The sequence below is a fragment of the Adiantum capillus-veneris genome, chromosome 23 (assembly GCF_014529385.1).
Source record: "Adiantum capillus-veneris isolate H3 chromosome 23, ASM1452938v2, whole genome shotgun sequence".
NCBI classification, from domain to species: Eukaryota; Viridiplantae; Streptophyta; class Polypodiopsida; order Polypodiales; family Pteridaceae; genus Adiantum; species Adiantum capillus-veneris.
Window position 1 is genome coordinate 14,935,222 of NC_140953.1, and position 25,698 is coordinate 14,960,919.

The 25,698-nt window shown below is 44.7% G+C and overlaps 1 protein-coding gene across 2 annotated transcripts in view; it reads right to left on the minus strand.

Moving 5' to 3' along the window:
- The window catches only part of LOC147427448 (protein ZINC INDUCED FACILITATOR 1-like), a 106,826-nt gene that overhangs the window by 53,000 nt on the left and 28,128 nt on the right, over positions 1 to 25,698 (minus strand). For both annotated transcript variants that reach the window (XM_086496429.1, XM_086496428.1), the window contains 7 exons: positions 1,285 to 1,387; positions 992 to 1,094; positions 817 to 870; positions 670 to 732; positions 539 to 588; positions 387 to 462; positions 52 to 258 (listed from right to left, as the gene is read on the minus strand). In XM_086496429.1, the coding sequence (XP_086352555.1) occupies positions 52 to 258; positions 387 to 462; positions 539 to 588; positions 670 to 732; positions 817 to 870; positions 992 to 1,094; positions 1,285 to 1,387 (656 nt within the window). The remainder of the gene's footprint in view (positions 1 to 51; positions 259 to 386; positions 463 to 538; positions 589 to 669; positions 733 to 816; positions 871 to 991; positions 1,095 to 1,284; positions 1,388 to 25,698) is intronic.

The following is a 25,698-nucleotide window of genomic DNA, read 5'->3' on the forward strand; positions in this document are numbered from 1 at the left end:
TGGTCAATGTCATCTACATAAAGTGAGGTTGAGGACTCTGAGAGCTATTACCTCTGAGTAGGCCATATCATGCAGACCCCAAAAGCAATAGGCCACAACTGCAGCAATCATTGCCCAGTTCTTCCAAAGGGATTTCTCTTTAGGATTTTCATCTTTAGTCTCCACCTTATCAGTTGGAGTTCCATCACCATTACCCTCCACATCTTTCTCGACCTTAGCGGTGGTAATTGCGACAATTGGATGGTTATGCAGACTCTCCTGGTCAGAGTAAGTTTGAATATCCTTAACATCATCTATGCTCCAAAAACTAAAAGCTTTCCACTTAAAGAATGAAGATTGAGACCCTTTTTCATGCCTCAGATTTATAAAGGGCACCAGTTACTTACCGGGAGAAAAAAACATGAAATAAAGCCCACCACTGCAATTAGGGATATGCACACACAAGGAAGTGCATACGGAAACCTGCAGATAAAAAATTACACGTTCACACTCTTTGACATTAAGACTCAGTGCTTCATAAAAGTGTCATAACACGTACTCATCAAATAACGATCCACTAGGAAAGAGACCCGGGTACTTATCTGCAGGCTGAGCCAATGCATTCATAATTGGACAAAGGAGTCAAAACAATGATGACATAGTCAAAACACTTCAACAGATCGAGCAAACCTGGGCAAGATAGCCTCCAATTGCAGGCCCAATAATTAAGCCAACCCCCCACATGGTTCCAATCTGAAAAAGCATGAATCGTGACGTTAGCTTTGATCAAGAACTACCGAAAATGGCGACAAACAAATCACTAATAATAATCAGTACCATAGACAGTCCCAATGCTTGATGCTCCTCACTGCAGATCTCTGAAGCATACGCCTATGAAACCCCAAAACCACAGCATCCCAACAACAGACATTTTCAAGCGATTCAGACTTCTTCGGCAGTACTCGCATGAACCACATCAAAGCAGTACTTACAAGAAGTACACTTGACTTACCCTCACTGGGCCAAGCATTCCATTGAAAATTCCAATCAAAAACCGCATTACAAGAGCCATCCAAAAAGACTTTGAAAACCCAAACAATGTGTTGAAGATGAAACTACAAAAACAAGAACCATCACAACTTTGATAAGCCAACAATAATGACAAACAAGTTGTCAAATTGCACAAATTGTATAGTCAGTTACGAAGAGCCTAATGGCAAGTATACATAAACATAACCCTTCTGGAAGTATCAATACCAGCATGTCACAAAAACATTGAAGGTAAAAAAAGGCTTCACCAATTACATGGATGCAGTGCCCGACATGATCACAGGTTTTCGACCGTACTTATCAGCTATCCATCCCCATGGTGCTGCAGTGATAAATCCACCGACCATGATTGCAGAACCTGAAAACACCAGACACCACCAAGGCTTAACTAACTGGCCTAGTAACATGTCACTTTTTCTCCCAGTGCCTCTCAAATGCATCATTGTCACATGCAGATAAGCCTCAGCTTAATATTTAAAAGCTCTTCTCTCAACCAGCCTCAGAAACCAAGCCAATCAAGGAGCTTTTGAAAGAGAAGACCCCACAACTCTTCTCTCACCAAAGATATGTTTGTGTAATACAAGCTGTGCAGGATCTCCTATTTGAAGGGAAATTACCAGAATATCCTTGCATTTTGTTGCAAAACACCCTTGAAATTTCAAATTATGAAAATTGTGCCAAATCTGATTTTTAAAGGTCACCTAAACAAATGTTTCGAGTCATGGAGCTTAAAATTGTGTAATGTGAGTTTCCATTCTGTACCCTTGGCCCCATTCCGCGCTCCGCCTTCCACGTAACTATGGATGATCATGATGAGGCTACATGTCATGGTTGGATGTCTACTTTAGCACTGCATTTGCATTTTGGCGTTTTGGCCTTCGTCATGGTGTGGGCCCACTGTTGACAGTTGACTAGTCAAGCATAATTCTATAAATTGGTAAGCCTTTTGCTAATGGTACACCCATTTCTTCGAAAAAGGCCAAAAACTTATTATGTTCAGAGCCAAGATTTGGGGCTAGCTCTATATTTATGTCTCGCTCTTCTTAGCCCTAGATCATCATACATAAATGAGGTCAAATGCTCACTTTGTATTAAATTTCACTCACTATGAACGACGAGTTTATAGGTAGAGCTAGCTAGAGTTATTGCTCTAGAGTAGTCGTCTCTTTCACTCCATCTCTCTCCCCCCATAGATTGCTATATTTTTTGCATCAGCCATCCTATACTTAAGTTTTCAGCAGGAAAGTTGAAACACCTTCATTGCAGCCTGTCCGCTCAAAATCTCATCCCCCCATTGCAGCTAGGTCATTGGCAGCCGTTTTAGAGGAGCTTCATCCCAACCAATCAGCTGGAATCAGCTTCTTTGCAGCTAAAGATGCAGCTGCATACAGAGCTATATCTGTGGTCCACTGGTAGATCCTCCTTTCTCAGGAATCTATTCATGGAAGGCTTGTTTCCCACCTTCCTCTCCCAAAAACCCTTGTGAGACATACGTCTATTAGAGGCCGAAGTCAGCCTATGAGATATATCGAATATACATGTGTGTCCTCTATCTATCTGGAAAGGACAAAAGTACTAAGTAACAACATATTCTTGTGGTAAGGGGGGAGGGGGTGATCCATGGGAGGCTAGGATACACACACACACACACACACACACACAGATGTACACAGAGAGAGAAAACAACACATCTATGGGGTCCCAACCAACCCTCTCAAGGGCCTCCCACATTACCGATGTGGTATTTGCTTAGATTTCGTAAGCGGAATGTACACAGATGTAATACCTCAATGCAAGACACTACTCGACTCAATGGATTAATGGTACCGCCGGTAACTCTTCAAAAGTGAAGCAACTCCGGACCTAATTTGACTTGCCGATGAGATCCGACTTGATGTGGGTTGCAGAAGGCCACCGTGGGATAGATCTTAGGCTGATGTGCAAACCAATGTGAGGAATCAAGGGCAGAATGCTGGCTGCAGAAAACACAGATCCGCAACGCTGAAAAATCCGACAACAGAGCAACGCTGAAATCGTAGTTGCTGATGGAGCCCTTGATGGGCAGTAAATCAAGTCAATTCCACAACGGGGCTGAGAGAGAGGGCACCAATGGCTGCCAGAAAGCTCAAAAAAATTGTTGCAGAAAGAGGGCGTCCAGATTTGGAAACGTCAGCCATGGTCCCAAAACGCCAGCAAGGGGAGGGGGCTGCAATCCACTTCTCAGAAACGCCAAAGGGGCTAGAAGAGATTTTTCCCAAAATTATGGTGAAGGGAGAGAGATAAGGTAAGTCACTGTGACATGATTTAATAAATCAAATTGTAAGACAATTTCAAAAGGATCTAAAAACTGCAAGTTTTTGGGTGAAATTTTCACATCTCCCAATGATGTGAACCATTTGACGCAGGTGTTGGACCGGTGATTGGCCCATGCCTAATCTACATGCTTGTATTGCTAGACTCCCACAAAAGTGAAGCATCGTGCGTTAAAACGTATGTACAACCATTTATGCAAGACGATTCCAAAACTAGATTGTCTGAGCATGCGGATCCTGCCAACAGGCTCACAAAATTACGCAACTAAATCCCTTGGACTTTGGAGACAAACCTTGGCACACAGAGCCATACACATGTGACAACAAACCCCAAAGTTTTCTTGCAATTGCAACGACCTACGTTTTCAGCCAAGGATCCCCCTTCCTCAAGCATGTCTTGTAGCCCCATCACTGACCTCTTTGGCATCCACCGCAACACGTTCTCAAACACTCCCGTTGGAGCTTAAAGGTCAGCTCTCTCTACCAATCTCCCTTAGCTGCCTTGAGAGTGCAGAAAATCCATGTTTTTGTAGCCATTTCAATCCCACTCACATCATATATGCAAATCAGTCCCAAAGCCGTGGCCACCGCAAGGGTCCACAACCCACATCAAGTCGAATCACATGGCTGTATAAAATCATATACCTAGATGGATAAGCCTAGATTCACCTTTAAAGGAAAGTGCAAGGTATAGACCCATGGTAGTCACTCACAAGACAATGTAAGTATCAACTCCATCATGCATAGTATTGACTAAATACCACGACATCCCCAGTGCCATAGTGACATCAAAACGCGTTTCGTCACTCTGAAACCCTGAAACCGGCGAAACGTTTTGACAAGACGGCACAAAACGCAAAGCACCTTTTTTTTATAACTTTAAAGGTTTTGATGACTATTGAACATTGAAAACAATATAACCATCAACTACATCATGCATAGTATTGACTAAATCATATACCTAGATGGATAAGCCCAGATTCACCTTCAAAGGAAAGTGCAAGGTATAGACCCATGGTAGTCACTCACAAGACAATATAACTATCAGCTCCATCATGCATAGTATTGACTAAATACCACGACATCCCCAGTGGCACCATAGTGACATCAAAACGCGTTTCGTCACTCCGAAACCAAGAAACGAGTGAAACGTTTCGACGAGACGGCACAAAATGCAAAGCACCTTTTTTTTAAAAAACTTTAAAGGTTTCGATGACTATTGAACATTGAAAACAATACAACCATCAGCTACATCATGCATAGTATTGATTAAATACCACGGCATCCCTAGTGCCATAGTGACACCAAAACGCGCTTCGTCACTCTAAAACCTTGAAACCCCGAAACGGGAGAAACGTTTCGACGAGACGGCACAAAACGCAGAGCACCTTTTTTTAAAAAAACTTTAAAGGTTTTGATGACTATTGAACATTGAAACGCATGTGTGAGGCCTTACATTTTTTTCCACATAAAAAAAGGCCCAAATTGCAACAAATAGGAAGATCGAGGACCCAAAGGATTCGCACCCAAATCGTGATATTGTATGGGGTTCAGATTTGGGGACCCTCGATGGACCACCATGGCAGATCTGGATGCATGATGGATGGAGATGCATGGAGAGGCCTCTAGTCTCTATGATCTCTCGAATGATTAAGGCTAAGGCCTCAGTGCACATAAGATTATTCAAGCCGAGCTAGTTGCCCCTCCTCTTGTGGTTGAGGCCCTTGCTAGATCAATATCCTTCATGCATAACTTATGGAGTATCCTTCATGCATAACTTATGGGACATCCCGAGAGACATATGCTCGGCTAGCTCTTGAGTCATCTCGACACCTAGGGCTACAGGGAGAGACAGCATGTTTGTATGGGCAGATGACATCATGGTTTCAATCACATGGCTTCAACACGGATAGACCTCCTCCGTTCCAGTACTCCTTGGATACACCCTCCCTACCTCTCACATAGACAAAGATCACTAGATTCATACATTAGGGTTTGATTCAGCTAGATACGAGGAGCACATGGATATAGCCAACACAACCAACCCCCCCCCCCCCCACCCCACCCCACCCCCCAAAAACCGTTACCGATGTGGTATTTTCTTTAGATTGCGTAAATGGAATGTATACACAATGCAATACCTCAATGCAGACTCTACTAACTTGAACTCACCGCGGTAACTCCTCAAGAAGAGGCACCTCCGCGGCTCATTTGATGTACCTTGGATTCTTCTCGATGTGGGAGTTGTGGATGACCACCACGGGCTGATTTGCACTCCCGATGTGAGAAGTAGGATGGGCTGAAAACGCAGATCTAGACGAGGTCGATCGATGATGGACAACAATGGAGCACTCAATACCGGCGAGGGAATGGCCGAGGGGAGGCTCCATGGGTTGCCAAAGTACCGGACCGCAATGAGAAACACGCTAGCACCGGATCCGAGCCGATCCGTCGCGAGGAAGTGGGCTGAAATCTGAAAACGCTGGCTGATCTGCTGCGAATCTGAAAACCACTGGCTGACCTGCTGCAAAACTGAGCGCTAGGGCTGGTTGCTGAAAACGCTGGCCTGTCCGCTGAAAAACGCTGCCTTCTCCTGGCTTCAAGCGCTAGCAAAATGCCTCTACAAATTGTCTTCAGATGGGAGCTCTCTTGCCCCCTTTATAGGTGAGGAATGGGCCTTAAATAAATTTTAAGGCCTAAGTAGGGAAAGTGTCCACCAAGTTTTCCAACAAATAAATCATAAAAATGATTTATTAAAAATAGGTCCATGGGGGTCCAAATTTGGGTGCAATTGTTGCACATCCGACAAACCTGGGAATCCGATCGACGTGCGGTCTCGCACGTCGGATTCCTCTAACCTAGAACTACATGCTGTCACCAGCGTGTGACTACTATCTATCCTTTTTGTTGATTTCTTTCTTATTATCTATTTACTTTCACTTTTTGGAAACACCCCTCGGGAAATCTAACTGCCCTGCATTGCATAGCTAGTGTGGAACTGTCCAGAGGGAGTCCAGGCCTGAGGGCAAGAGAGCACTAAGGTTGGACAAGGACTATGGTTAGCCAAGTGGGGTCATTGACTAGCCAAAGTGGAATCGTTTGCTACAGAGGCTACATTTCAGTTCTGGATGTGGCCACAATGTACAAAGAGCGTCGGATGACCTAGAAAGATACAATGGCAGCATCTCCTAAAATTTAGGGAACTGCTATTTTGGGACCTGAAAATGTGTTGACGTCATTACCTCCGGAATGACAAGGGAAACATTTTCTTATTCTGTCGTGAAGTCAACTGGGCAACCGGTTGGGATATTTTTAGACGACAACCCCGAAACGGGAAAATGCTTATAAATGTGCCAAGTGGCACCTTCTGGTGCACTTGCCTCATGCAACAAGAAGTGGCGCTGAATTTAGGAGGGGGAGAGCCTCATTTTCATATTTGTCACAGGTTAAGAGCTATGGAGTGCTTGCTTTCCCTCTTATGCACAGTGCGGTGCCAAGAGTGATGCCTTGCACGCTACGCACTGCCCTCTCTCTCCCCTTTGGCAGTATGTTATGCCCCTCTAGTGGGCTCTTCATTTGACCAATGTACAGTTGTGTGGGTTCATGCGCGATTGCCGAGGCAAGAGCCTCTTGCACAGGTATTGGATTAGCTAGGGGCTAATCCCCCCTAGGTACAGGTGAATTCGGAGAGGTTTCACGCCAGAAATCTCGTCCGATTCAAAGGACAAGTAGCCCTACAAGTGCGGGAGCTCGAGGACTTGCTACGGATGCGACCGGCATGCGAAACGGAGCCCGAAACAGTAAATTACAGCCTGCTGTGTATTTTTGCAGGTTTAGGGTTTTGGCCCTAAACGGACCCTAATACCCCCAGGAGGTTCGGGGACGCGAGGGGACCGCTGTACAGGTCATCTGGCGCATTTTCAGGGCTGAAAACAGAGAATTCAGCGTGCTGCAGATTCTCGCCAGGTTTTGCAAAGCGCCCGTATGCGTCGGGAAGGTCAGTCAATGCGTGGGAATACTGACTGTGAAGGGTTCTAGTACAGTTATGCTGCCGAAATCAGGCCGGAACAGTGGAAATTCAGCCGAGTTTGTGTGCGGCAGCTTGTAGGGAACCACAACGTTTATTCCCTCTTTTAAACAATAAAGAAATACCGAAAGGGGCGCCTAAGTTAGGGGCCAATCTGGTGTCGGTCTTCTCATACAGGTGCATTCTAGCATCTGTATCCCATTCCCCTCTCTTGTGTCACTATAGCGCAGGTAAAATAGACGACTAATAATGGGTGAAAGCTAAATCAAGGTTTGAAGTAAAGTCTGCCGCCCTTTTTGGATTGAACAGGCCGGTTACATGGTTCCATCGACGGGACTAAATCACTTTTTCCCATAGAAGTGAGCCTTGGTCAGTTTTGGGCTTGAAGACACAGGGGATCATAGATCAGACACAGGGAATTGCAATTATGGCTGACAGACCAGATGATGTGACTGAAGAGGTTTCCTCTTCACAGGGTCAACAGACACATGAAGTGGGTGAGTCCTCAAGACCACCACAGACTGATGACGATATATTCAGGACCCAATTGGCTACTGCTGTCGCTATGTTCACACAAGTAATGCAGAACCCGAGGTTTTTAGCCTTTCTGCAACCTCCTGTTCCGTCTCAGCAAGTTGGGTCACTGGATCATATTCAAAAGCCTGTTAAGGCTCGAGCACAGGTGATTCATACCGCACAGTCAATGGAAACACCTGTACACTTAACGGAGAACATGCAGTCTCCACAACCTATGCCTAAGGTGCAAGAACAGGTGGCTGAGATGCCAATTTTTCAAGCTGTACCAGTTCAGCCCGCCACCTTTCAGCAGCCTATAGCTGGTTCTAATGGGCAGGGAAGCAACTTACAGGCTATGCAACAGGTCTTCCCACCACCTTCAGTACACCCTGGCTATTTTGGAGGTGGATCGGTATTCCAGAGCATGGCTGGTCATGCACCTCGAAATCAATTTTATACGCCAGGAACAGTGTTTGGGGGTGCTCAAACGATGATTCCTAACCCCATGTACAGTGTCATGGGTATGCAACCAGGGTTTCAGAGCACTCAGGGCCAATTTGGGATGCCACAGGCAAATTTTGGTATGGCTGGAATTACAAATCAGCAGCCAAATATGGCATTTTCAAGTCAAGTTAATAGCGGCCAAGGAACACAGATGAACCCTAATAGTGTTCCCATGTTTCAGTCACTTCCATATGACAATTTAACGCCGCTGGAGAGGCCAACTCCGTACAAAGAAGGTGGCAAAGGTGTGTCATTCACGACCTTTACAGGGTTTGATGGCAGGAAGAAGGCTCTCTCATTCCTCCAACAGTTTGACAAGGCCTATGCAGGGGGAAATTTTACAGAGGCTTCAAAGGTCCGCAAGGCAACCACTTTCTTGACAAGGAATGCGAGACAATGGTGGACAACTTTATTGCTTCAAGGGCAAGCTCCGTCAACATGGATTTACTTCAAGCAGATTTTTGCAACAGCATGGTTATCTGATGACTTTGAAGCAGAAGTCATGACAGAATGGCACCAGCTAAATGCTGCCACTTGCAAAAATCTGGATGATTACAATCGGAAGTTTTGGAAAGCTCTACTTCCAGTAACTTCCTATAGGTTTGTGCCATTGACAGAACAGATTGAAAAATACTGTTGTGGCCTACCCAAAGGATTGAGAAAATACCGCACGAAGACCAATGTCACTACTTTGACGCAGCTCATCGAGGTAGCAAACACTGGCAATGGTTTGCTCAAGGGAGAAGATTGTGAATTTAACACTGGCGTCAAGGCAGGATCAGGCAAGAAAAATTCAGCCAAGAAGCACGTTCCCAATGAGGCTCCTAAAGGGACTCAGGAGTCGGCCAACGCAGGGAAAGATAAAGCTACGGCTGAGTCAGAAAAAGGACCAGCAAAGAAATGGAAAAGACGTTTTCCTCGCAAGTCAGAAGAGCAAAAGAAGGTCCTGAGGACAGAGAACAAATGCTTTATATGTGAGCAGCCTGGCCACATTGCTTACAATTGTCCTACAAAGAAAAGGCCAGCTGATTCTGATGACAAGGAAGACAAGAAAGGAAAGAAGCCCATGGCCGGTCTAGTGCCAGATATGGTGGGCGACAAGCCAAATTCAGATGCAAGTGAGCTTTGCAGAGCATGGGGAAAGGTCAGGGATCAAACAGTGCTTATCTTCTTTGATCCAGGTGCCAAAGCCAACTTCATTTCCCCAGAATTGGCTTCAAAGTTGGGAATCAGACCTGAAGAGATGGGGTATACAGCAGAGGCAGGTTTGGCATGTCCTGGCCATACAAAGGCTGTGACTCCCATCATTGGAAAGTTGCGTCTACATATCCAATCCTATGTAGATGCTGAAGAATTTTACATCATGCCACTGGACGGATGTGATGTGTTGTTAGGTATTCCTTGGTTGTTTCGTGTACAGGGAATCCTGGATGCCTACAACAAAAAGATCACTGTACAGAGCAGGGGAAAGACTCACATTCTGGATGTAAAGCTTAAAGGGGAGTCTATTCCTACTGTATCAGCTTCTGCTATTACTTCTGTAATGAAAAAGCATCTTTCTGCGTACTTGGTTTTTGCACGTGAAGTGTCAGATTGTGATGAATCAAATTTATCTGTGCTAGATAAGGAAAGGTCAATGTTTTTACAACAGTATAGTGACTGCTTTTCCGATTCATTACCGTCTCAATTACCGCCAGAGAGACCCGAGGACCATGCGATAGATTTGGTGCCAGGCAGTAGCCCACCAAATAAGCCTCCGTACAGGGTTAGTGCGGCTCAGCAGAAAGAGATAATGGGCCAAGTACAGGAGCTGTTAGAAAAGGGGCTGATTCAGCCCAGTTCATCTCCATTCTGTTCTCCAGTGTTGTTGGTGCAGAAAAAGGATGGCTCATGGCGTATGTGCATCGACTACCGTGCACTAAACAAGAATACCATCAAGAATAGGTTCCCTATACCTAGAATTGACGATATTATGGACAAATTAGAAGGAGCAGCTATGTTTAGCAGGATAGATCTAAAGAGTGGGTACCATCAGATCCGCATTAGATCAGAGGATGTGCACAAGACTGCTTTTAGAACGACGTTTGGCCTTTACGAATTTTTAGTGATGCCCTTTGGTCTCACAAATGCTCCTGCTACGTTCAATAGGATGATGGACAGAATTTTCCGTCCACACCAGCAGTTTGTTGGTACATTCTTTGATGACATGATAGTCTACTCAAAGAATGAAGAGGAGCATAGGCATCACTTGGCCATTGTGTTCAAAGAGCTACGCAGTCATAGGTTGCTCATCAATGCAAAGAAAAGTGAGTTTTTTCTGGAAGAGATTCACTTTCTGGGACACATTGTCTCAAAGGATGGTGTCAGAATGGATCCTGCAAAAGTTGAAGCGATCAAGTCATGGCCAAATTTGAAGACGGTGCATGACGTCCGAAGCTTTTTGGGACTATGCTCCTATTACAGAAGGTTTATCCGAAATTTCGCTGAGATTGCTTCACCTTTACATGCTCTTCAAAAGAAGGCAATCACCTTCAGATGGACACAGAAAGAGATTTCAGCTTTTAATCTCTTAAAGGAAAAGATGACTTCAGATCCAGTCATTGTGTTGCCAGATCTTAGGAGGTCATTTGTGGTCCAGTGTGATGCTTGCGGTAGTAGCATTGGTGCAGTGCTAATGCAAGATGGCAGGGTAGTAGCCTATGAGAGCAGAATTTTGCAAGGGCCAGAGATGACCATGCAGGTCTATGAGAAAGAGTTATTGGCTATGATTCATGCGCTCTTAAGTTGGAAACACTACCTGCTAGGTGCAGATTTCGTTGTCCAAACGGACCATCAGACCTTGCGGTACTTCTTGACACAGACAAAGTTATCTGAGAAGCATATGCGATGGGCAAATATCTTGTCCATGTTCCATTTTCAGATTGTGCATGTGGAAGGCAAGAAGAACGTTGTGGCTGATGCCTTGTCAAGGAAGCCACAAATTTCAGCTGTGTCGATTCCTTATCATCATGAACTTGATGATATGAGAGAACAGTATGCAAATGATGAAGATTTTGCAAGGGTCTTCGAGCAACTAATGGATGGACAACGTCATGAACACTATCTTCTCAAAGATGGGTTCATGATGATGCATGGCAGATTGTGTGTCACAAAGCCATTTTTTTACTTTTTACTTTTTACTTTTTTGGGCTAGAGCCGGCAAGCCAGCAAGGAACTGCCTTTGCTTCGCGTGCACGCAAACGAGTCAAAGACAAATTACCTTGTGGACTTGCCGACAAAGGGAAAAGCGCTTCCATGCCGTATCGTGGCATGTCAATGGGGAATGGAAGCAAGTTTCCCCCTCGGGGGAGTAAAAAGTCTTTTCATGCCATGTTAGTCAGTCCATGTTCCCTTGTTAGTCACGCCACCCGAGGGTAACGTCGGGAAATCACCAAACGAATTCAGTGATGCATTTAAGGACCAAGGCTGAGAGAGAGGGACAAACCCTTGTAACTCACAGACCGTACTGAATCTTGCCCAGGTACTCCAGGATTTTCGCCTGGTAGAAAAAGGCCCCCGTCCAACGGATGTCCGGTAGGACTGCCATACCCAAGGTGGGCGTCGGCTCAAAGGAGGCATCCCGATCCGGCCAACCATGGTCACCAAGGCCCGCTCGGAAAGCCCCAGGACCATGTTAGGCGAGACCGCACCGTACGCAATAACTACAAGCCCTACGAGCTTTCAACACCCTCACGGGCCAGAGCATTGTAGTATCGCGGTACGGCCCCGCAGAGGAATGCTGCAACGTTATCCGCATAGGCACTCCTCAGCTGCGGTCCACGACGACCATTATGGGCCCCACGGGGGACAACCCAACCTGGCAATCGCTTTCCGCTAATCTCCCCTCCCAGGAGTAACACTTCGGTATCTTCACCGCTCGGATTGTTTAACAGCCGTCTAGCATGTTCCAAACAGGGTCGTATTGAGCTTCTGAGATTGTCCAGTTCAGGGCACTGTACCAACAAGTGCGTAAGTGACCTTGAACCTTCTTCCATTCCGCACAACGGGCAAGTCCTCGACTGTGCCCGTTCAATCTTATCCTTAAGCCTTAAGCCATCCACTCTTGCTAGTAACAAGACTTTCTCCTCCATCCCACCGGGGTTCTTCCCAATGCTCTGCCTATAGAGGTATCCACGCGTGTCCTCATACTTCCTCTCGATATAAGGATCAAGGGAGACACATTGATGTGAGTGTTCCCAGAGCTTCCAGCTCTCCTGTCTTGCGGTTTCAACAGAAGCGCCGTTGATATACCTCTGCCCCCAAAACTTTGTCCTTTTACACCAGGTCCACTTCTTGAATTGGTTCCATTCTGGTATATTGTTAACCAAATCTGCAATCCAAGTCTTTAGACCTGCGTACTTGGTAAAAGCTCGTACCCTCTGTCCTGCACAGTAAGCTGGTACGGGGGGGAGCCCTAACTCTCGGTGAAGAGTTGCTGCTGCCACAGAACTCGACTTCGCGGCCTTACCGACTACCCACCTCATTCCAGTTGCTATAAGCGTCTCTAATGGGTTCAACTTCCTCATGTCATGTGAGCCCATAATCTCCGCTCCATAAGTCGCCACTGGGAAGACGCACGCCTTGAGAAAGGCCAACCTTGACCACATCGGAATTTTCTTAGAGCATAGAAGATGTTTATGGGCATATAAAGACTTACGTGCACTTTCAATCCTATCCTTAAGGATAGTATCGATCGAGACTTCGCTGTCTATTAAGATGCCCAAGTACCTATACTCCGAAGCTACCTGAATCTCCTCAGGTCCGATGTGGGGTTTGAAGGCAATAAGTTCCTCAAGGTCCCCGTTGAACACGGTCGCCTGGCATTTCTTTATGCCGAACTTCATCCCCCACTTCTCCGCCCAACTATGCAATCTATCTAAACTAGCCTACAACTCCTCCTTAGACTCCGCAAATAAAACTAAATCATCTGCAAAAAGCAGGCCCTGGATCTTCAGGAGTAGGCCTGGAATAGCCACCCCAAGGTCAGTCGCACTCTCATCCAAGATGTCATTAATGAATATATTAAAGAGAGTAGGCGACGCGGGACACCCTTGACGCACGCCACGGGCGATTTGGACCTCCTCACTCAACTTCGCTCCCACCCGCACTCTGACCTTGGAAGATTGGTACAAGGCTCGAAAGAAATTCAAGCAACGACCTCCAATCCCTATGGCTTCCATCTTTAAAAAGAGCGCCTCGTGTGGCACTGTATCGTACGCCTTTTCAAAGTCAATATATGCCACAAACGTCGGTTTCTTAACAACCTTCCGTCTGAGCACAATCTCTTTCAAGGCAATCACTTGTGCCACACATTCCTCCTGAGTCCGAAATCCGGCTTGACCACGCAAGAAGAAGTTTCTTTCCTCAAGTTTCACTGAGACCCTATTGATCACGAGTGAGGTCAAGAGCTTCAGAGAGATTGGAATAAGAGAAATCCCTCTGTAGTTGTCCGGATTAGAAAGATCACCCTTCTTCGGGATATACACCACTACCGAGGTAGATGATGCCTCCGGCAACTTCCCTGAATCAAACCAAGTACATAGCAGTTTGAAGACTGCTCTTCCCATGTCTGTATTTGGTTTAAATCGATCTGATCTAGTTCCCTTGTCTTGCATAAGGATCTTGAAAAATTCAGGGGGAATGCCATCTATCCCAACTGCTTTATGCCGCTTGATCTTGCGGCATACCTCTCGAACTTCAGTCCATCTAATAGAGTCATTGATGTCCTCTATTCTAGGTCAAAGTCGCACAGCATGGTTTTGCCAGTGTTCTGGGTCCTTGCTGTGCCCGGAGGGATCGGCGAAGACGCGAGAAGCATGATCCTTCCAAATGTCTCGGATCTTCTCTTCGTCCGCCTGCAGCTCGCCGTTCTGGTCTCTTAGGGGTTGAGCGGGCCCTCCTTTTCTGCTCCCCCCTAGAACGGCTTTCAAACTTGACCTTTTGGCATATTAGGCATTCTCGCACAAAGCCATTGCGATGCAAAGTTATGGAAGAGAGTCATGTCCCACCGTATGCAGGGCATCGTGGTATCGATGCTACAGTTAAAGCGGTTGAGACATTCTTCTATTGGCCTACATTGAGAAGGGATGTGGATGCCTTTGTGCGAGAATGCCTAATATGCCAAAAGGTCAAGTTTGACAGGCAAAAGGCACCAGGGTTATTGCAAGCACTACCTATTCCAGATAAACCATGGAAAAGTATTGCTATGGATTTTATCTTTGATCTTCCGAGAACGCAGACAGGAAACGATGGTATTTGGACCATTATTTGCAGATTCAGCAAACAGGCTCATTTTATTCCTGTCAGGAAGAAGATAAAGCCAGATCAGATGGCACGCTTGTTTATGAGCAATATTTTCAAGTATCATGGCATGCCACAGTCGATTGTTAGCGACCGTGATCCACGCATGACAAGTTTGTTCTGGAGAGGCTTGTTTGAGAATATGGGCACCACGCTCAAATTCTCTTCGTCACTTCATCCTCAAACAGATGGGCAGTCAGAAGAGGCAAATTCTACTGTCCTAGATCTGCTGAAGTGCTATGTGTCAGAGCATAAAGGAAAGTGGGAGCAGTATTTGCCATTGGTGGAGTATGCATACAATAATACAGTGCATTCATCAACTGGCAAGGCACCCTTTGACATAGTTGAAGGTGGCAAGAAAGTTCCTCCCATACTGCATACAAAAGACAAGATATTTGAAGCAGATAAGTATGTTCAGGACATGGATGAAATGTACAAGAAGGTCAAAGTGGCCTTAGAAAGGACTCAGGCAAAGCAAAAGAAAGCAACTGATCGTCACCATCGTGAAGTGGTATATTCACTTGGTGATTGGGTGCTTTTACGCTTTGAAAAGGCAAGGTTAAAGAAGATGAAGGGCAAGGAAAGACTGTTTCCAAAGCTCAGCATGCGTTACTATGGGCCTTTTCAAGTGTGCGACATAATCAGTGATGTTGCATATAGGCTGAAATTGCCTGACAGTTGGAAGATTCACAATGCGTTTCATGTGAGTCTTCTCAGACCCTATGTGGGTGATGTGCCAAAAGATATGCCAGCTGAAGATCAGCCGGAAGTCGAGGAACTTGACGAAATCTTGGTCCCTGAACAGATTTTGGCACACAAAGAAAGGAAAGTGAAAGGCAAGGTTGCTAGGCGTTACTTGGTAAAGTTCAGAAACTATTCACCAATGGATGCTAAGTGGATGGAAGAAGGTGAACTTGCAGAGTCACCAACTGTGTTATCACTTTACCTGGAAGCCTTCGATTTGCAACCTACCTTGACCCCTTGAGTTTCACAGCTACATGGATTGTCAGTGTGAGACAAATGATGTACATGGTATTTAAAGTGAGCTCAAATCAAATACCTGTTACATGAATGTTAGAGCTGTACAAATTGTCAGTTTGGCAATTGCTCTTATGGAATGTCCAAAAGTTTGGTTAGTGCTATAGAAGTGAGTATTTCTTGTCAGTTTATCAAGGATACAGTGATTGCTTCTATTGAAGAGTACATGTGTAACTGCATTCTTAAACTGTCGGTTTGGGTATGCTCGAAAGTGTTACGGGATCCAACGTGTACTATAAGACAGTGGCAAAATGTGCAGCTACCATTTTGTCATTGGAAAGTTAGTGACTCAAAGCAATGGCACAGTGCGAAGCTACCACTATGTCATTGGGACAGGGTTCACACGCAGGCAATACATGAGTCGACGAGGTGTTGAATACACCAGGGTTGACAATGAGCATGTATGTGTCATATATGTGTCGACAGGTGTTGAATACATCAATGTTGACAGTAAGCATGTACGACATAGATGCAAACGAGGACGTTTGAGATTTCAAGAGGGGGGTATGTCACCAACGTGTGACTACTATCTATCCTTTTTGTTGATTTCTTTCTTATTATCTATTTACTTTCACTTTTTGGAAACACCCCTCGGGAAATCTAACTGCCCTGCATTGCATAGCTAGTGTGGAACTGTCCAGAGGGAGTCCAGGCCTGAGCGCAAGAGAGCACTAAGGTTGGACAAGGACTATGGCTAGCCAAGTGGGGTCATTGACTAGCCAAAGTGGAATCCTTTGCTACAGAGGCTACATTTCAGTTCTGGATGTGGCCACAGTGTACAAAGAGCGTCGGATGACCTAGAAAGATACAATGGCAGCATCTCCTAAAATTTAGGGAACTGCTATTTTGGGACCTAAAAATGTGTTGACGTCATTACCTCCGGAATGACAAGGGGAACATTTTCTTATTCTGCCGTGAAGTCAACTGGGCAACCGGTTGGGATATTTTTAGACGACAACCCCGAAACGGGAAAATGCTTATAAATGTGCCAAGTGGCACCTTCTGGTGCACTTGCCTCATGCAACAAGAAGTGGCGCTGAATTTAGGAGGGGGAGAGCCTCATTTTCAGATTTGTCACAGGTTAAGAGCTATGGAGTGCTTGCTTTCCCTCTTATGCACAGTGCGGTGCCAGGAGTGATGCCCTGCACGCTACGCACTGCCCTCTCTCTCCCCTTTGGCAGTATGTTATGCCCCTCTAGTGGGCTCTTCATTTGACCAATGTACAGTTGTGTGGGTTCATGCGCGATTGCCGAGGCAAGAGCCTCTTGCACAGGTATTGGATTAGCTAGCGGCTAATCCCCCCGCAAGTACAGGTGAATTCGGAGAGGTTTCACGCCAGAAATCTCGTCCGATTCAAAGGGCAAGTAGCCCTACAGGTGCGGGAGCTCGAGGACTTGCTACGGATGCGACCGGCATGCGAAACGGAGCCCGAAACAGTAAATTACAGCCTGCTGTGTATTTTTGCAGGTTTAGGGTTTTGGCCCTAAACGGACCCTAATACCCCCAGGAGGTTTGGGGACGCGAGGGGACCGCTGTACAGGTCATCTGGCGCATTTTCAGGGCTGAAAACAGAGAATTGAGCGTGCTGCAGATTCTCGCCAGGTTTTGCAAAGCGCCCGTATGCGTCGGGAAGGTCAGTCAATGCGTGGGAATACTGACTGTGAAGGGTTCTAGTGCAGTTATGCTTCCGAAATCAGGCCAGAACAGTGGAAATTCAGCCGAGTTTGTGCGGGGTAGCTTGTAGGGAACCACAACGTTTATTCCCTCTTTTAAACAATAAAGAAATACCGAAAGGGGCGCCTAAGTTAGGGGCCAATCTGGTGTCGGTCTTCTCATACAGGTGCATTCTAGCATCTGTATCCCATTCCCCTCTCTTGTGTCACTATAGCGCAGGTAAAATAGACGACTAATAATGGGTGAAAGCTAAATCAAGGTTTGAAGTAAAGTCTACCGCCCTTTTTGGATTGAGCAGGCCGGTTACACCTGCTCGTCATGCCAGATGCCCACCGTAGTGTAATAACATCTGTCGAAACGCGTATACAAAACATTTATGCAAGAGGGTTCCAAAAATGGAAAACCTAATCTAATGGATTTGTCCGAACATGCAGGTCCTGCGAACAGGCTCACAAAATTGCCGGTACCAATCCTCCAAGGATACTAGACATCCCTATCTAGGAAGAAGGGGAAAATTGGCCGGAAGTCGATGAAGTATGTCCACGTGGCACACAGAGCCATGTGCAGGTGATATTCCGTGCCCAGAGAGATTGGCCCCAAAGACTCGCACCCCTTTCGGTATTTCTTTTATATTAATCTTTGAGCAGAGTACAACTCCGAAAGGGTCCTCTGCTCTCAGACTCTACGTCCATATGCTCTGAGAAGTGAGGCCCTTAGGGTTCTTTTATTCTTACAAGGGATGCCAAAAGCAGAGCCCCAAAATCAGTTAAACTCAAAGGCAAAAGTTCTAAAAGCAATTGTTTCCAAAAATATGCAGTAAAAGCAATCAATGTAGTTTACGGAATTTCTGTACAGTTTTCAACGCAAAAAGCGGGCTTGTCCGTACAGCCTGCCACGTCAACATCCGTATTGGCCGCCATGTCAACATGTCAGTGCCAAGATCTGGAAATCCGTACTGTTGCTACGTGTGTGTCCAGGCAAAATTGCCACGTCATCGATTTGTGATATACCCCCTTCTTGAAAGAATTGTAATCGCCCTCGATCAAGCATGCAAAACGGAGGCCATAAACTGTCTTATTAAACATTGATTGTTAGTACCGAGACACTGTGTTAGGTGCAGCGGAATGAATGTTTGCGCTTTGCTCAAGATGAGTGCTCCGAACTGTGCTCAAGGTTCGTTTTGTTCTTATGGAAGGTAGAGCCTTCCGTTCTTAATGAGAGAGTGCTATGATCACAAACAAAGTGAATGGACACTATGCGTGCAAGTGTATGAGACTGAGAGATAGAGAGAGAAGAGAATACGACACCAAAGACGTTTGTAAAACCCTCCTCTGAAGGCCCCACTCTCGTCGATGAGAGTGGTCTACTTATGATTGCACAAACTGGTACAAACTGAATGAATGGGACTGATGCAAGTCTAGGCTATGTCGATGATGACGACGGGGATGACAACACCGACCTAAGGGCTGAAATCTGCAATCTTTTATCTGCTGTCCAAAAACGCTATGGGCTAAAATCTGGCCTGCTGCACTTCCTTAGGGCTGAAACTGCAGGGTCTTAAGGGCTGAAACTGATGGTCCTTTCGGGCTGAATCTGCTACTTCTTTAGGGCTGAATTTGCAGGTTCTTTATGGCTGAAAAACGCTGCATGCTGAGGTTCCATCTGCTGAAAACGCTAGCCTTATGAAAAACGCCAAGGTTGCAATCTGGAAACGCTGGGTCTGGGGGTATGTGGGCGATGATCTTCTGATGGAAAACGCCATGCTGATGCAGATCTAGGGCGATGATGCTTGATGGAGAAAACGCTAGATTTTGAGTTTTGCTTGGAGGGGAGAATCGCCAAGGTCTTGCTTGAGAAGTTGCCTGCTGAGCTTGGCTCCTGTTGCCTCTTCTGCCAGAAAGTGCTAGCTTTGGTTTGCTTATATACAAACTTAGCAAAATTGCCCTACCTACTTTCCAACAAAAGTCACTTAAAAATAATAATAAGTGAAAAATGTCAAAAATAGGAAAAATAGACTAAATACACTGGAAAATTCCCCTGAAGAATTCTGATGGATTCTGATGCGAATGCTTATGATCATGATGTGTACAACCAAAGGATATGCATCTACACTAAGTGCCTGGGCATGCACGGTCTGCGAACAGACTCACAAAAGTGCCAGATCACTTCCTATTCTAGACTGACTTGACTGAACTGAACCCTGGTCATGCTGTAGCTTGTCCACGGACACATAGGTTTGGATGTGTCATGTGACACACTAGACAAGATACATTTAGCACATGTACAAAGACAACAGTCACATCACTGCACAAGACATCACATGACAATCAATCACAGAAACATTCATTCTAAATCTCAGACCATGACTGCCCAACAACGTATTTAGTAACCACATCTAGATCCATTTCGACTAGATCCATTTCGGACCTCACTGATGTCATATTAACTAATACCATATTGCAATCATGTCTATAGAGATTTTCAACTCAAGCACTGTCGTGTGCAAGAAATCTTTTTCGAGGATCCCCATCCATCATCCATCACGAAGTTCATACTGAACAAAGTGGTCCAATCATTCATTCCATTAAATCAGTCGTGATTCATGATTCGTTATTAAGTTCATTCAGGAGCTGTCACTGCTCCATCTCATTCTTAATTCTGCTCTTTTTCCAGAATTAACAGATTCTTTCATAAAACATTAGTTTTATGCAAAATTTAAAATCTTCCAGAAAGTCTTGTTTCATAAATTCATAAAGCAAATAATGCTAGTTCAAAAAATCTGTTTTGGAACAAGTGTCGCCTCGTCTTGATGTCCTTTCCATCTGCCAGTCATCCTGATTCTTGTGCCCTTTTTGGGCACCGTGTAGCAATATGTCCTTGTTCTCCACATTCAAAATACTTTCCTGGTTTGAAATATTCATCTCTTTGGTCTTTTGTGAGTGAAGGACATCCATCTCTTCGTCAATTGTTTTTGCTATGACTTGTTGAAGGTTCATCTGATGGGTAAGTCAAGTTACCCGAATGTATAGCAAATCCCCGCTTCATGTGTCTCATCAACTGTTGTATAGACTTAGACTTCCTTTCGAGACAGTAATCTCGATTTTTTTTGGGAAATCCACAACAAAACCGGTCAATCTGCTCCTTAAAACTAATCTTCTTAAAGGATGAAACGGGTAGAAAAATTTCTCAAAATCTTTCACAATAAGAATCCAAAGATTTTGTCTTGACTATCTGAACATGGTTCCAATCAATAATCACGTCTCGTTCGTATTCTTGTGTGTCCGTGCATTGCCTTTCAAAAAGGATGCCACCCGTCTGATCTTGGAGTGCTCTATATACCGGCCTCCAAAAAATGCTATGTCAAATTGTTGGACAAAGACTAAAGCCTTGGGAGCATCTCGAAACCCTGAAAAGTGCTCAAACTTTACTGCTTGTCCTCCCTCTTTGAATTCTTTGCGCTTTTTGCCCTTGTCGTCGAGGAAATCATATTGATTGGCTCTGTAAAAATGCTTTCTTTTTGCATAAAACATGTGATCCTTTGATCGTTTCTTGCCCTTCCTGTCCTCGTCACCCGAGTCTGAAGAAGATGAGGTGTCTGAGCTATCAAAACATGAGGATGAACTGGGCAATCCTTCGAAGCGTACACGCTTCTTCTGCTTTCTGGCGTTTTCAAAAGTGGATTTTTGACCCAAGTAACCGGGGAAATTAGTTCCCTTATTATGTTGCTTCAATTGCTTTTCCGACGGCTTCGTCATGTCCAAAAGCTGATTGATTTGGGCCTGGACCGCATCATGGAGTTCTTCTTCAGTAAACATTCTCAGAGTAGGAGGCTTCTTGATTGTCGATTTGATCAGTGGCTCAATGGTTTTCTGCCACTGAGAGTGCACTTCAAGGATGGATTGTTGAGGCAAAAATTTTGCAAACTGAGGGTCTTTCGCAAATTGAATCATCTGCTTTGTGCACTCGTCAACCTACTGTCGACACTGCATCATTGAAGTTGATACTGAGTAGGCCTAGGTGACCCATACTCTTCCTCTACTAAATTGTTCAAATCTTCTACATGGTCTTCTCCCGCATCAGCAAATGGATAAGACGTCGGCTGATTCTTGCCAAAATCCATAAGTGTCGCGAGAAAAAGGATTGGCTTTCCCAATAGAAGAGCAATCGATCGTGCTCTGATACCATTATAACAAACTTGGACACCCCAAGTCTAGAATCTATCGCGACATGAGAGAGAATCACTTAAAATATTTCACAACTTTAAAATCACAGTTCAATTTGGTCGACACGGCCCCACGTAGTTCCGTGCCCAAAGAGATTGGCCCCAAAGATCGGCATCCCTTTGGGTATTTCTTTTATATTAATCTTTGAGCAAAGTACAACTCCCGAAGGATCCTCTGCTCTCAAACTCTGCATCCAGATGCTCTGAGAAGTGAGGCCCTTAGGGTTCTTTTATTCTTACAAGGGATGCCAAAAGCAGAGTCCCAAAATCAGTTAAACTCGAAAGCGAAAGTTCCAAAAGCAATTGTTTTCAAAAATATACAATATAAGCAGTCAACGTAATTTACGGAATTTTCATACAACTGTCAGCGCAAAAGAAGGGCATGTCTGTACAGCCTGTCAGGTCAACGTCCGTACCGCCTACCACCTCAGTGTGTCAACGTAGAAGCCTGAACTCCGTACTACTGCTACGTGTGTCAGGGCAAAACTGCCACGTCATCAATTTGTGACATCTCCAACTAACAAAAGATGAACCGGGCTATATGGACACTCGTTTATCCTATGGGATACGATGTGCTATTGGTCAGATGCGCACATCATCGCATCAACTAGAGATTGAGACTGGCAGATTTAGAAGAGTATCAACAGAGGCCAAGATATGTCAGTTGTGTCATATACAGAGTTACATCACATTTGTCACTACCCGGTATACTATGAGATATGAGGCCGCTTTCATTCTCTATTCAAAGAGGGCTTTGGACATTAGCTAGAGTCATGAGAAATCGGGATAAAGATGCCTCGGGTTGTTTTTGCTAGAGTTGCGCACACATAGGGAGAGTCTCTTGAGGAGATCAAGCAATGGGAGACATTCACAGAGGGAGATTACTGACTTCTTTAGAGCAAGGACGCAGCAGCCAAATGAGCATGCTTCACAGCATACTTCAGACGTGCATACCAAAGGTGTATTAGTTAACAGAGCCATTGACCTCGAGAGAGCTAGACGCCCACGTCTACGAGGGCGACCACAACATTGACGGAGGCTTCGTCAGAGGTTCAAAACTATTCTCGCACGACATGGGAGACGCCCAATACGACTATTTACAGAGGCGGACATTGACGAAGCTCTTCAGCGATCGATGCAGGACTTTCCCGATGTCGGGCATCCTCGAACACTGATGATGATGATTTAAGTCTTTCACTGTGCTTCACTTCATTTTTATTTTTGTACCCAAACATTGGATTAGATCCACCAAGATTGGATCGGTTTGGTCTCATAGGTCATTTTGACCTTTTTAAGACGTTTAATATAAAAATTCATTTCATCTCATTTTCATCTCTCTCTCTCTCTCTCTCTCTCTCTCTCTCTCTCTCTCTCTCTCTCTCTCTCTCTCTCTCTCTCTCAGTGCAGCCGTTTTTTGACCTAGTAGACAGCAGTCCACTCTTTTGATCATAACTTCTTCATCCGAACTCCGATTTGGGTGATCTATAGCCTCAATCGAAGAGCACGAAGTTCTCTACGCATTGATGTGAAGACAGAAATTTTCAGAGTTATGGAAGGCGTTTCTGTAGCAGCATTTCCGAAGTGAACAGGTTCAACAAAATTGATTCTCATCTCCTATTTTACATACAATGTCTTCCAGCACTCGCAAGGGTTCTTCTTCTTCAACAAGGTCCACAACCATTGTGGAAAATGATCCAAAATCTCCTAAGTGTGGAGATAGCAACACAACCACCCAACCAACGACATCGGAAACCATGATCATGGCGTACTTGGTATCATTGCAAGAGACCGTAAACAAACAAGGCGAAGACTTACGAGCACTTGCAATGGAGAATGGCACACTAAGGGTACTTGTGGTTGAGAATGAGAATCTCAAGAGGACACTTGAGATGCAAACAACACGTTTGATGCAACTTGAAGAGGAAGTGAAGGAATGTAAACGCTCTCTTGTGGACTTGAATGCTTTGAAGGAGCGGATGAGCAAAGTAGAGCATGACCATGTATTGAAAGAGGAGAAATTTGACACTATGAGCCGGGATGTATGCGACATGAAAAATGTATGCACAAACAAGTCTTGGGCTGATGTATGTGGTAGCAATGTGGTTTCTAATTCCTCACTCATGCAAGCTATGGTTCAAACAAAGAATGTTGAGAATGTAGATGTGGAGGAGTTGAAGGAACGGGAGCGACGTTCCAAGAGCATTGTTATTCGTGGAATTCCCGAAGAGAAGTTAGAGACACCTCCTTCTCTTGCCATTGTTATTGAAGATTTCTTCAAAACCCACTTTGGCATGTCCGGAGTTATGGTCTATGGAGCACATAGAGTGGGGAAGCAAGGAGCTCTTCGCTCGGGAGAACGGCCAATTGTATGCACCATGCCGGATGAGACCAAGCGAAAGATTATCCTTGATAATAGTTGGATCTATTTGAGGAATACAAAATGTTTTGTATGTGAAGATCGCACTATTAAGCAACAAAATATGCGTCGCAAGGATTATGAGGAAAAGAATAATAAAAACAAGGAAATCTCTCATGAAGAAAATGTGCCCAAGGAGGAGGCAAGTCTCTCAAGCAAATAGGGATGCGTGACCTATGAGACCGAGTTACAATTGAAAATATGCTTTTGGAATTGTAATGGATACCCATGGAATGCGGGGGTTGGCATTGATGAACTAACAAGCAAAGCCGATGTTGTACTTCTTGTTGAAACTTGGGAGCATGATACACAAAGGATTAACGGCTTGGAGGATTACAATGTACATTCATTGATGTGGTCAAAGAATCTCAAGCAACGAAGAGGACAAGGAGGGTTAGCATGTATGGTTAAGAAAGGATTGGAAGATTTTGTATCAATTGTGAAAGATGACAAGTACAAACGTTATGTATGGCTGAAAATTATGACACCAAAAAGAGCACCCATTTTTGTAGCCGGTTGCTACATTCCTCATCATGATTCTCCCTTTTATGCTTGCATGGATAGAGATCAACCATTTTCTGATTTGGAAGAGGGCATTGCTTATTTCAAAGGTGAAGGTGATGTTATTGTATTTGGGGATATGAATGCTCGCACAAAAACATTGCAACATGATACTCAACAATTTGATATGCCATACATTTCAAGGGAGTTGGAGGAAGTTCACTTGTATGATCGTACTTCAATGGATGAGAAAGAGCCGGATTACTATGGAAAGTTACTTTTACACATGTGTAATAGCACGGGTATGCTCATTGCCAATGGTGTATCTTTGTGGAGTGGAACCAATGGATTTACATGTAGAAGACATAATGGGGATAGTGTGATTGACTATATGCTACTCTCTGAAGCATTCATGTATCGCATAAAGAGTTTTATGTTTGGTCAATGGACCCCAGAATCCGACCATCGCACCTTATGTATTGACCTTTCATGTGGAGAAGCAACTAAGCATGATAATCTCAGCCAAAGGAAAGAGAAGTTATCACTATGTATGGATTTCAAACGGGCACCAATGTACATTGAAATGGTTGAGCAAAAATTATGGATGACAAAGCTTCAATGTGACGCACCATTGGAAACTAAATGGGAAGCTTTCAAGAAAGCTATTTGTTCTTGTGCGGAAGAATGCTTTGCCATAAAGCATCTCCATGGTATCAACAAAGATAGATCACGCAAAAGGTGGTTTGATAAAGAATGTCAAGATGCTCGAAAGTCCTTGATAAAGCTTGATGCAACTATGGACAAAGACAACTATCAAAGTCATTTGCATACATACAAGGCATTGATTCAAAAGAAGAGAAGAAGATGGGAAGTAAAGCAACAAGAATTTCAAGTCCAAGAAAAGGCACATGCATGTGGAAGATTTTGGAGAAACTTGAGAGGCAAGCGGGTTGAGAATTTTGGTAACTTGAGTCTAGTGGATATGTACACACATTGTAGGCAATTATATGAGCAAGAAAATACTGAAAAAATGCCATTTTATGGTTCACTCCCATGTATGCCATCTTTTTTTACTATTGAGGATGTATGCGGTGGGCTTGAAAAGTTGGCCACTCGCAAA